At 39.7% G+C, this 11974-nt stretch overlaps 1 protein-coding gene across 4 annotated transcripts in view; it reads left to right on the forward strand.

Annotated features, from left to right (window-relative positions):
* Positions 1–11974, forward strand: part of APAF1 (apoptotic peptidase activating factor 1) — a 99670-nt gene that overhangs the window by 63379 nt on the left and 24317 nt on the right. For all 4 annotated transcript variants that reach the window (XM_023735744.1, XM_023735742.1, XM_023735743.1 and 1 more), the window contains exons 18-20: positions 4828–4956; positions 8886–9011; positions 10696–10815. In XM_023735744.1, coding sequence (XP_023591512.1) covers positions 4828–4956; positions 8886–9011; positions 10696–10815 — 375 coding nt within the window. The remainder of the gene's footprint in view (positions 1–4827; positions 4957–8885; positions 9012–10695; positions 10816–11974) is intronic.

Consider the following 11974-nt stretch of genomic DNA (forward strand, 5'->3'; position numbering starts at 1 on the left):
AATTTTTTTCTTTCAAGGTTTTATATATGTCATCCCATTGCCTTCTTGCCTGCATGGTTTCTGCCGAATAATCTGAGCTTAGTCTTATTGTTTCGCCTTGGTATGTGACTTTTTGTTTTTCTCGAGCTACTCTCAAGATTCTTTGTCTTTGGTTTTGGCGAGTGTGATTATGATATGCGTTGGTGATTGTCTTTTGGGGTATATCCTATATGGGGTTCACTGAGCTTCTTTGATGGCCAGCTTTTCATCTTTCATGATACTGGGAAAGTTTTCTGTCAGCAGTTCTTCAGTAATCCTCTGTGTTTTCTGTTTTCTTCCCCTGTTCTGGAACTCTGATCACTTGCAGATTTTTGCCTTTGATTGTATCCCACGTAATTCTCAGGGTCTCTTAATTTTTCTTTCTTTTTTTGAGTTTTCCTCAAACAGAGTTGTATCCAAGTGTTTGTCTTCAATTCCACTGATCCTGTCTTTGACTATTTCAAATCTGCTCCTCAGCCTTTGTATGACACTGTCCATTTCTGAAATCTTGTTTATCTTTTGGATTTCTAATTGTTGTTTTTGTATGATTTCTAGTTGTGTATTTATTTTGGCATTTTGTTCCTACATTATGTTCCTGAATGCTCCCATTTTTTTGTCTGTATTTTCCATGAATTTGTCTGCCTTTTCCATGAATTTGTCTATTTTTTCCTCATTTTTGTGTGCTTTTTCCTTCAACTCTTGGATAAATCTGAGTCTTAGAGATTTGAATTCCCTATCAGGTAGTTCTAGTGCTTTTTCTTCTACTGGAAAGTCATCTGATGTTTTATTTTGGATGCCTACTGGAACCATCCTGTCCTGTTTTTGTAAATGTTTTGATATTGTCTGCTGTCTTCGGGGCATTCAGTAGTTATTTTTCTCGATTATTGATTGTAGATTTGTTTGTTTCATCCTGTTTTTTTGTTTTATTTGGCTATGTTTGAGCAGGTGGGCTGTATGTTTTGTTTGCTCGTCTGTGGACACGATAATGTTAGCCTCCTTCTCCAATTGGCAGGGTCAGTCACTCAGATATGGTACAGCAGGGCAGGTCTAGCTGAAGAGGAGTTGCTGGGATGCGTTGTTTGTGGCACTTACTATGGCCACCAGTGTGGGCCAGTAATCAGTGCAGGGCAGGTTCCGGTAGGCCGTGCCTATGCTGCTTGGTGGTGTCATGTTAAGCGCATGGTGCAGGTATGCAGGATGGAGCGGGGAGACTGTGATGTGTGGAGCTAAGATGGGTATGGGAGAGAGGAGAGAGGAACAGGAGCCAAAAACATACAAACAAACAAAAAAGAATGCTAAGGGAACTTGCCGTTGGAGTGGAGAGATGAGAGACTATGAAATGGAGAAAAACAAAAAGGGGAAGAAGAAGAAAAAAAAGAAAAGAAAAGAATGAATAAATAAAAATTAGAAAGAAAAAAGCAAAGCAAAGCTCCCAGGGATCCCACCAGTGCGGCTACGAGGTCTGGGGAAGTTGTTCCCAGGTGTTGAAGTATGGCCTGGCTAGAAGGCATAGAGATGTCACTGAGTGCCAGATATTCAGGGAACAGGAAGAGAAGGAAGGTATAGAGAGACGAGAAACTGAGTATTGAAGAAAGACAAAAAGGGGAAAAGAGGGAAACGAAAACAAAGCATTTTAAAAAAAGAACAAGAAAACCCCCCAAAAAAACATGAAAAAAGAAATGTTCTCAGGGATCCCTCTGCGCGTCTGCAGAAGCTGAGGGGTAGGTCCCAAGCCGTGCAGTAATGTCCGGCTAGAACGGGCTCCCAATTCGAGAAAAGAAAAAGAAAACAAACAAACAATTCAAAACAAACAAAAAAGCCCCGGGATCCCACCAGCATGGCAGCACGGACGGGGAAGCAATTTCACATTCAAACGGAGTTTCACAGCCTTTTAGGAAGAAGCAAAGATGGTGCACAGAGCCAGGTATTGAGTGAAAGGAGGGGAGGTGTGGTGAGAGGTAAGGAAGAAATCAAAAGAAGTGGAAAAAAGCAACACCAGCAGCCAGCAAATGGCACTCAGGGAGTCGGCCAGTGCGGGTGGGTGGAATCCAAGCAGCCCATGCTTGCCAGCCAAGAGACCATGGACGCGGGAAGCAGAGGAGGCTGAGTGGGGGTGAAGAAGTGTGGGGAGTGGGAAAGCGTATATTGCTGGTTACCGGTTATTCTGTCTCCTGCTGGAAGCTTTGTAAAGCTGCTTTCTCGAACCGCCTGTTTTCTGGTCTCTGATAGGAGTCCAAGATGTCGGATCCGTGCTGCGTTAGCTGATAGGGGACCTCTGCATGTATGTCTCCTCGCTCTCTGTTCTCTGTCAGTTTCTTATTCTATTTGGTGCTTGGCTGAGTTCTTTATCTCTTCATTTGTTGCTTAGGCTTTCAGGATTGCTGTTTTCTCTGTTTGGCTTAGTTATTCGGATCTTTGCTGTGAAGGGACGGCTTGGTATTTCTGCCTAGTGCGCCATGTTGCCAGAAGTCACTTATATATTTTATTTTGATATCAATATCTAAGGGACACAGCAGATTGCAGTAGTCCTATGATTATAATGAGGAAACTGAGGTTCAGAGCAGCCAAATAACTTTCCCAAAGTTAAACCTTGACTGAGAGAGCTAGCTGGGTCTTCTCATTCATAGCTCAGTGACATTCTGTTTTAATAGTAATTTTAAAAGACTTGAATAAGGGATACTACTATTTTAAAGAGCATAATAGGAATATACAATATAGTTATATGAAAACTCACTGAGGCACTGTATATATGATTGTTATTCATCTAGTAGCTATGTCCTTTGGACCTTGGTTGATTATAGGCTTATGTGTCTTTAGCAGGAAACGAAGAGAAAAAAAGACCTCCTTTTGTCTTAGTTTTAATTAGTCTGTAGAAACAGAAAAGGAACCACTGAATTTGCAGTATTTGAAGATTTTAAAAGACCCGTTCTAGTGAGAGAGAAAAGTAATTTTATATTGTGTGAAATGCCTTCCTGTTTTAAGAGTCTGTAGACCAGCTCCCTATTTTACCATGTTAAAATACCTACCCTGAGATCACCCTTACCTACATGCAGATTCCAATTTCTTACTCTTTGGCCTTTCCATCCTCCTTCTTTTATTTTTGGAAACCTTGGTGGTGTAGTGGGTAAGCGCTATGGCTGCTAAACAAAAGGTTGGTGGTTCAAATCTGCTAGGCGCTCCTTGGAAACTATGGGGCAGTTCTACTCTGTCCTGTAGGGTCACTATGAGTCGGAATTGACTTGACGGCAACGGATTTGATTGTTCTTTTGGTTTCTCTCATTTCTTTCCAGCTCTTTTGTGCTTTTAGTCCACCCCTGTCGTTAGTTAGGTCTTTTCTATTTGCTACCCAGATAATTGGGACAACTGTCTATTCAGCATTTGCCAGGTTTTTTTCTCTCATCTTTAGTCACTAATTTTTAAGAATGACCCGTCGTGACAGAAAGGGCCACATAAACCAGAGAGTTCATCAGCCTGAGACCAGAAGATCTAGATGGTGCCCAGCTACCACCAATGACCTCCCTGACAGGGAACACAACAGAGAGCCCCTGATGGAGCAGGACAAAGGTGGGGTGCAGAACTCAAATTCTAGTAAGAAAAGCAGACTTAATTGACTGAGACTAGAGGAACCCTGGAAGGCATGGCCCTGGACTCTCCATCAGCCGAGAACTAAAACAATTTACAAGGCCAACTCTTCAGACAAAGATTGGATTGTGGGACATAAAATGATACTCATGAAGAGTGTGTTTCCAAGCTCAAGCAGATACATGAGACTGGGCAGCTTCAGTCCAGAGTGAGATGAGAAGGTAGAGAGGGTTAGGAGCTGGCTGAATGGACATGGGAAATCAGGGGTGGAAAGGAAGAATGTGCTGTCATAGTATAGGGAGAGCAATTAGGGTCACATAACAATGTATGTGTAAATTTTTTGTATAAGAGACTAACTTGAAATGTAAACTTTCACTTAAACTTCCAGAATAAACAAATGAAAAAGAATGCCCCGTCCTGGGAAGCATTTTAACTATGATTCCCTGTCCTTTGTTGTTGCCCACCCCCCGCCCCATCCTGTGCTGCTTGCCATCTGTGCATGCACATAGGGCTATGCTTTCACTAAACACCTTTATGGATCCCACTGGAAGCCTTTTTTTTCCTTCCGGAGGACTATGACTTGGTCTTAAATCCATATACTGTATAATGGTACAGATGTTCTTGTATTTGGGAAAAATTTCAAAAGTATATATTCAACATAATCTTTCAGGAACTGAAATGAAGAGGCTTAAATTACTCAAAAATAGCTTTTTTTATTCAAAAATGAGGAAATGATTGATTGTAATGGAGTAATTTGGTAGCTCTAGAAAGAAAAAGAAATAATTGAGCTATTTTCATTTTAGCAAGCCTCTGCTCTATATTATTTTGATCATCTTCACTTTTGAGTATGCATTTTGTTGTTTGAATTAACAGGCATTAGGGAGAACTTGCTGTTTATGTTAATTCGGCTTGTTCATTCATTTATTCACAAGGTTTTATTTCTCTCTTGGTCATCTTGAGAGATCATCTGTGATGGATTTTCTTTTATAAAAAATATGGTTCAAGATAAGCAGTGTTTTAAAAGTATATGTATATTGAGCTATGTCATGTTTATGACTGTCAGTAATTATGCTGATTATCAGTAGTTGAAGTGTTTGTTCAAATCTTATGTTTTCCATTTGAAATGGGAGGAGATTCTTTTAAAAATAAGTTTAGAATCAGTTTGGGTATAGCTTATGCTTTAGAATATTTTATGTTCATAGATATCTCTATATTTTATGTTGACAGCTTTTTGACATTGATACCAGTGACCAGTTGGCAAAAATCCACACAGGACATCATAGTACCATCCAGTACTGTGACTTCTCTCCTTGTAACCATTTGGTAGTGGTGGCTTTGTCTCAGTACTGTGTGGAGGTGAGTAATCAAATTTACTCTGTGATGTCTGGGTCTCCAGAGGTACAAGGATGACGAAGAATGGGATGCCGAAACCATTAACTGCTGAGGATACTTCTTTGAGAAATGATGGAATGTTTTCATCAGAGCCTAAAGAACTATATTAAACTACATAGCCAACTTTATCACTTTAACAGTGATTGAAGACTTGATTTGGCAGTGTGACAGGGAATGACAGTACTATTCACCAAACATTTAGTGAATGCCTTGCAATGCTGGAGTCTGGGGAAACAACAGAATGACCATTAGTTTCCTAGGCAGAAACGTGGCATCTCCTAAGTAGTATAAGCACAGAGTCTTCTGGAAAAGAAATGATGAGAGATGACCCAGTTCAGATTTCTTAGATCATGGAGAAGGATAAAATGGAAATTATATTTAGAATTGGTTAAGATAGGATGTTCATTGGCAAGCACTTACGAATAAAATGGCTTATAAATAACTTGCTTATAATTTTTCACTTACCTGATAGATTTTGTACTCAGAATCTATGTCTAACTTGCCCTGGAAGAATTTTGCCCAGTGAATTACTATTCTAATTTGTTCAAAAAGCAATGAATTCTCTGATATTTATTCTTTAAACATGATAGTTTTTCCAAGCTTTCTTGCTTTTCATTCCTTTAGTGGGTCTTACCACCAGGTGATTTGAAGCCCCTTGAGATTACAGTTCCAAGAAGATGGGTGGGGGTCTTTATCTGGAAAATAGGGAAATTTACTTGGTTCACAGACTGCTCCTCAAGGGAACGTTGACTACTGCAAGCACTTTTTCAGTGTTCTGTGCATATTTCAGGTGTTTTTAGTGAGGTTGCCAAACTTGTGCCTTACTATGAAGGTGTGGCGGGGAGTTGCTGAGCTATAACCCTTCAGCATTGACAGATAAGATGAGAATGAGGGAATGAGCTCTGTAGCCGCCTCCTAATTTGAAGTAAAACAGATACATACAGTAATACCGAAGAACTTCCCGGTGGAAGCAGAGACCCATCAAAACCAAACCCACTGCTGTCCAGTCGATTGCAATTCATAGCGACCCTATAGGACAGAGTAGAACTGCCCCATAGGATTCCTAGGCTGCAATCTTTATGGGAGCAGACTGCCACATCTTTCTCCCTCAGAGCGGCTGGTGGGTTTGAACTGCCAACCTTTTGGTTAGCAGCTGAGCACTTAAACCACTATGCCACCAGGGCTCCTGAAGCAGAGACAATGAGTATAAAAAAGCTCCATTGCTGTTCAAAACAATGGGAAGAAGTAGGGTGCTATGGGAGGTGTTCTTCTAGACAGAGGCTTGGAAGATTCGATCTGCTAGGAGATCTTAAAACCATACCTGTAAATCCTAAAGGTAGGGTGTTGCTGGGATTTTTCTTTCTGAGTTTTGTCAAGATTTTTAGGAGGAGTGGAGGAGCAACAGAGCCCTGGTTGTTCAGTGGTTAAGAGCTTAACTGCTGACCAAAAGGTTGGCAGTTCGAATCCACCATCTGCTCCTTGGAAACCCCACAGGGCAGTTCTGTGCTGTTCTACAGGGTTGCTTTTGAGTGAGGATCAACTAGACGGCAGTGGGTTTGGTTTTTGGTTTTGGTTTTGGTTTGGAGGAGTAACTCCCTCTTTACTCTGCCTCCAGCCTTTCCTGTCAGTTCTAAAATCCTTAGTCTTTGCTGTCCTTAGAAAGCTCCAAGAAATATCTTCCTTCTTGAAATGTCACCAAAAACTAGTTGCTGTTGAGTTAATTCCAACTCCTGGCAATCCCACGTATATCAAAGTAGAACTGTGCTCCATAGGGTTTTTGGGGCTTGTTTTTCTGAAGTAGATCGCCAAGGCTTTCTTCCATGGTGCCTCTGGGTAGATTTGAATCTCCAGCTTTTCGGATAGTATCCAAGTACTGAACCGTTTATGCCACACAGGGACTCCTAAACCAGTTGCTGTTGAGTCAGTTCCAACTCATGGTGACCCCATGTGTGTCAGAATAGAACTACTTTACCGGGTTTTCAGTGGCTGATTTTTCAGAAGTAGATTGCTAGGCCTTTCTTCTGAGACATTTCTGGGTAGACTCAAACCTCTAGCCTTTCTGTTAGCAGGTGGGTGCATTAACTATTTGCACTGTCATGTAGGGATTCTGTTTTGGAGGCTCTGAGTGACAAAAAATGATGAGGGAGAGGTGGGGAAAACAACGAGGGAAGAGAGGGAAGGGCTTTCAAGGGATGTTTTCCAGTTGTAAACCACTTTCATTTCTGGTCTTTAGCTCTCTGTGCCCCAGTTTGGACTGTAGAGATAAAACAGATAAAATTTCACATAATTAGTTTGTAACCATAGAACTCACTGAATGAAAAATTGTGAAAAATTACTTGTTTTGTTCATCTAGTTCTGAAATCATAAAATAAATCTGTAATCCATAGTGTAATGAGAGGAACTCAGGAACATATGGTACTTCATTAGACCAGAATAAATTTGAGTAATTTGCAACAGAACCCAGGACAAAGTACAGCCTGGCTGGTGACAGACTTTGACAGTTTGTAATAAGCATGAATAACAAGAAGTGTGTACATGTTACAGTTATTGCATTCATTTATTTTAGGGGTTTTTAGTCACTTGAAATAAGGATTAGATGACAGGATTAGTGGAAAATAGTCTGAATATGGAAGCTGCTTATGTTTATCCTTCTATTTTTTTAGATTGATTTTTTAAATTAGTAAAACATTCACATGATTCTAAAGTCAAGACTGTATAAGAAGTTATATTTAGAGAAGTCTCACTTTTATCCCTATCCCCTCCACTCTTTTCTACCTTCCTCATAAACCAAAACCGAAACCCACTGCCGTTGAGTCGATTCTGACTCACAGTCACCCTGTAGGACGGAGTAGAACTGTCCCATAGGGTTTCCAAAGCTCTGAATCTTTATGGAAGCAGACTGCCACATCTTTCTTCTGCAGAGTAGCTGGTGGGTTCAAACCACTGACATTTTGGTTAGCAGCCAAGCGCTTTAACCACCAGGACGCGACCAGGACTTCTTCCTCATAGGAAACTTTTCTTTGGTTTTGGTTTAACCTTCCACTCTTTATTTTTGCACGTATATGCAGATATCTATATATTTATATATAGACATATAGAGCTATATTTGTAACCATTTGTATAATCACATAGTTGTATTTCCATCTCTTATAAAAGGTAGAATAGTATATGTGGAGCTCTGGTGGAGCATTGGTTAAGAGCTCAGGCTGCTAACCAAAAGGTTGGTAGTTCTAATCCACCAGCTGCTTCTTGGAAACCCTATGGGGCAGTTCTGTTCTGTCCTGTAGGGCCCCTGTGAGTCAGGATCAATTCAATGGCAACAGGTTTAGTATATACAGAGCCCTAGTGGCACAGTGGTTAAGAGTTCAGCGCTAACCAAAAAGATGGGCAGTTCAAATCCACCAGCTGCTCCTTGGAAACCCTGTGGGGCAGTTCTGCTCCGTCCTCTAGGGTTGCTAATGAGTCGGAATTGACTCGACGGCAATGGGTTAGTGTTTTTGGTTTTTATAATATGTATACTCTTCTGCACTTTGCTTTTTTTCTATTAAGATAATCTGAGAGATTACTTATTATTAGTGTATAAAGATTTTTCTCATTCCTTTGTATGACTGCATAGTATTTTATTATGCAAGTACATAGTTGTAATCACTGTAGTTTATTCAGACAGTTCCTTCTTGATGGTCATTTGGATTGTTTCTCATTTTTTTGTTACTAAAAATAATGATGTAATGAATAATCTTCTGTGTAAGTCATTTTGTATTTTTGCTAGTGTCTTTTTTGGACTATATTCCTAGAAAGGGGTATTGCTAAGTCATTCTTGCTATTTTCAGTATTCTTGCTATATTCAAAATGTTTATGAATGTGATTTCCTATGTACTGTGTTTATTCTGTAGTTGTGGAATATAGACCCGTGTTTAAAAGTAGCTGACTGCAGAGGACATTTAAGTTGGGTTCATTCTGTGATGTTTTCTCCTGATGGATCATCATTTTTGACATCTTCTGATGACCAGACAATCAGGGTAAGAAATACTGAAATTTTCATTTTAACCATTTTCTAATAGTGTGTTAAATCTCCTCCAAACTAAGACATTGATGGGCTGCATTGGGGGAATTAAAACAAGAAATGCTGTGTTCATATTCACCTGAAAAAGTGCTATGGTATGGAATATAATAGTCTCGTTTGTTCAATACATGTTTCTTGAATATTACCATGGGCCAGGTGCTGGAGAAGTCCATTGACTAAAATGCATTTTGGTTAATTTAAATATATTACATTTGATTCTTCAGAGTAATTTTTGACTCTTTCCTCTACTTTGAATCCTCATATCCAGTTACTTGCCAGTTCTAATAGATTATGTCTGTGCATCATCAATCATGTATCTCTACCTTGCTGCCCAAGTTCAGGCCCTCATCATTACCTGTTGCCTGTATTGTTGTGTTAGTCTCTGCCACAAGTCTTTTTTGACTTGTTAATTATTAGACGTGCTGCTTCCAAGATATTTTCCTAATATACAATACAATCGTGGTATTTTTGCTCAAAAATAGACAGTGGCTCCCTGTTGCCTACAAAAGTAAATATATACTCCTAAGTCTACCATTTAAATTTCTATATAGTATGGCCTCCTTCAGTTCCCAGTCTTTTCTTCCAGTTTCCTATAGGCTACCTATGCTAAACTGCTCATATTTTCCCAAACACCTTATAGTTCTCTTCTGTACTTTTGCTTATATGGTTTCTTATGTTCAGAATACCCTACTTTCCTGTATCTCTCCTTGTTGAAATCCCAACTATCCTACAAGGCCCATCAGGCCTTCTGTGAAGCCTTTCCTAATATTCCATTTGGGGTAATGTCTCAGTGTCTCTCCCCTTTAATGCCATATAACTCTATGTCATTTTCTTATGGTGCTCATCAAATTCTGCCTTGAATTTAATACAGTTTTTATTTAATCCTTAGGTCCAGTGCTTCACAGCTCATCTGACTTTTTCACACTTACATCTTACTCATTGAGAGCAGGAACCCTGGTTGGTCCCTGTAGCATCTAATATAGTGTTTTGTACAAATTGTAGCTAGTAGCTAAAATTTTTTATGTACTTATTGTATGTCAAACATTTGTGCAAAGTGCTGTACATGTACTAATTTACTAATTATCACAGTCCTTTCTATAGCTGAGGAAAGAGGCACAGAAAGGTTAAGTCAGTGCTACTTAAAGTGCCATTCTCAATGAGCTTGAGCCATAATGTAAATCAGCACGCTGCTTCCTTCATCAAGAAAGTCTTGTTAAAAAAAATCAACTGTATCACTAAGCACACTGTAACATTGTAACAGTGTATTTGATTTACATTCTGGCACAGGCTCCTTATCTTCTTGTGGACCAGTATCAGTTTGAGAATCAGGAGCAGGTCTTTAGCTTTCAGTAGTATTGTGTTAAGTCACCTGCCCAAAGTGACAGCTTTAGGTAGAACTAGGTTTCATATGGAGACATTTGGGATGGAGAGCCCATAACTCTTATTACTGCTTCTTACTATAGAATGTGTTAATAAATATTTATTGAATTGTAATCTAATAATTGAAAATTTTCCAGCATTTTGATTGTGAAGTATGGTTTGTATCTTGCTTTAAGATTAAGATTTGTCGTTGCATTATTTCAGAGAATGTTTTGATAACATACAGTGATCTTATTTTAGTTTCTTTATCTCTTAAACAGCTCTGGGAGACAAAGAAAGTATGTAAGAACTCTGTAACAGTGTTAAAGCAAGAAATAGATGTTGTGTTTCAGGAGAGTGAAGTGATGGTTCTCGCAGTTGACAATGTAAAACATCTACAAGTGAGTATTTTTAGAAAACAGTTGGAAAAATTGTTTTGGTTAAACTCACAATTCACAGTTTTCTTGTTTGCTTTTGGACTTGGGATCACACATAATTAGTATCTTACAGGTACCCAGTAGGCCTTGTTAAATAAATATATGGGTCTTGAGCTGAGGCTCAGATATGCCAATGTTTAGAATTAAATTAACTGATACCTTACCTCACCTCATTCTTCTCTTGTTGGTATCTGTGATCACATTCCTTGACTTGAATGGTGTGTAGGAATACCATGAGAACCAACTTGGACTTTTCCATAATGGTGTTTTAGACGTATCTGATGGAGTGTGCAAAGGAGATGAGCATACCAGTGGGGGCCTTATGGTAATAAAGTTTTTGAAAGAACAAAAATGACCTTAAGTGAGGAAGGAGTCTGACCCATTGGTCCTGACATAGAAGGAGCTGGGCTTCACATACTAAATAACACCAGTTCATTCATTCATTTACTCACACATCTGCTCAATAAATATTTGTTAATTGCTTATTATGTTCTCTAAGAAAGAAAGGATTGTGTGGTAAAACTGAAAAACTGTATCACTTATGGATCTAAACGGCTCCACTCTAAACACCCCCACCCTTCATGCACAGAGTGTAACATGTAAGGGGAAGGCATTTCTTGATTGGCTGAAGAGAAAGGGGCCTCAGAGATCCATTGGCAGAGGAATGATAAGGTCTCAGTGGTAGTAACCAGGAGAACAGATGCCCTAAAAAGCTTTGGAGTTCAAGAGTAGGTTTGCAGCACTGTGTTGGTGGCCTGAGTAAAGTGTTTTCTGTATGGAGGTCCGATGTAGTTGGCATTAACGTAATAGAGGAGTTCTGGAAGTGGTGATAGCGTTCTAAGTAGTGGCAGCAGGCGGAATCAGATACCTCATGGAGAGTCGAAGGTCAAATACAAGGTGACTGCTTTCATGTGGGCAGCTCAAACAGAACAGCTGAGCAGTGGACCATTGTAGGAAGTCTCACCATGGTGGAGCTGAGTGACAGTGACCTGTGGCTGTGATGGGTGGTGTCTTGGTCATCTGGTACTGCTCTACCAGAAATACCACAAGTGGATGGCTTTAACAAAGAGAAGTTTATTCTCTCACAGTCCAGTAGGCTACAAGTCCAAATTCAGGGCATCAG

This window comes from Trichechus manatus, unplaced genomic scaffold (assembly GCF_000243295.1).
Source record: "Trichechus manatus latirostris isolate Lorelei unplaced genomic scaffold, TriManLat1.0 scaffold00081, whole genome shotgun sequence".
Lineage (NCBI taxonomy): Eukaryota > Metazoa > Chordata > Mammalia > Sirenia > Trichechidae > Trichechus > Trichechus manatus.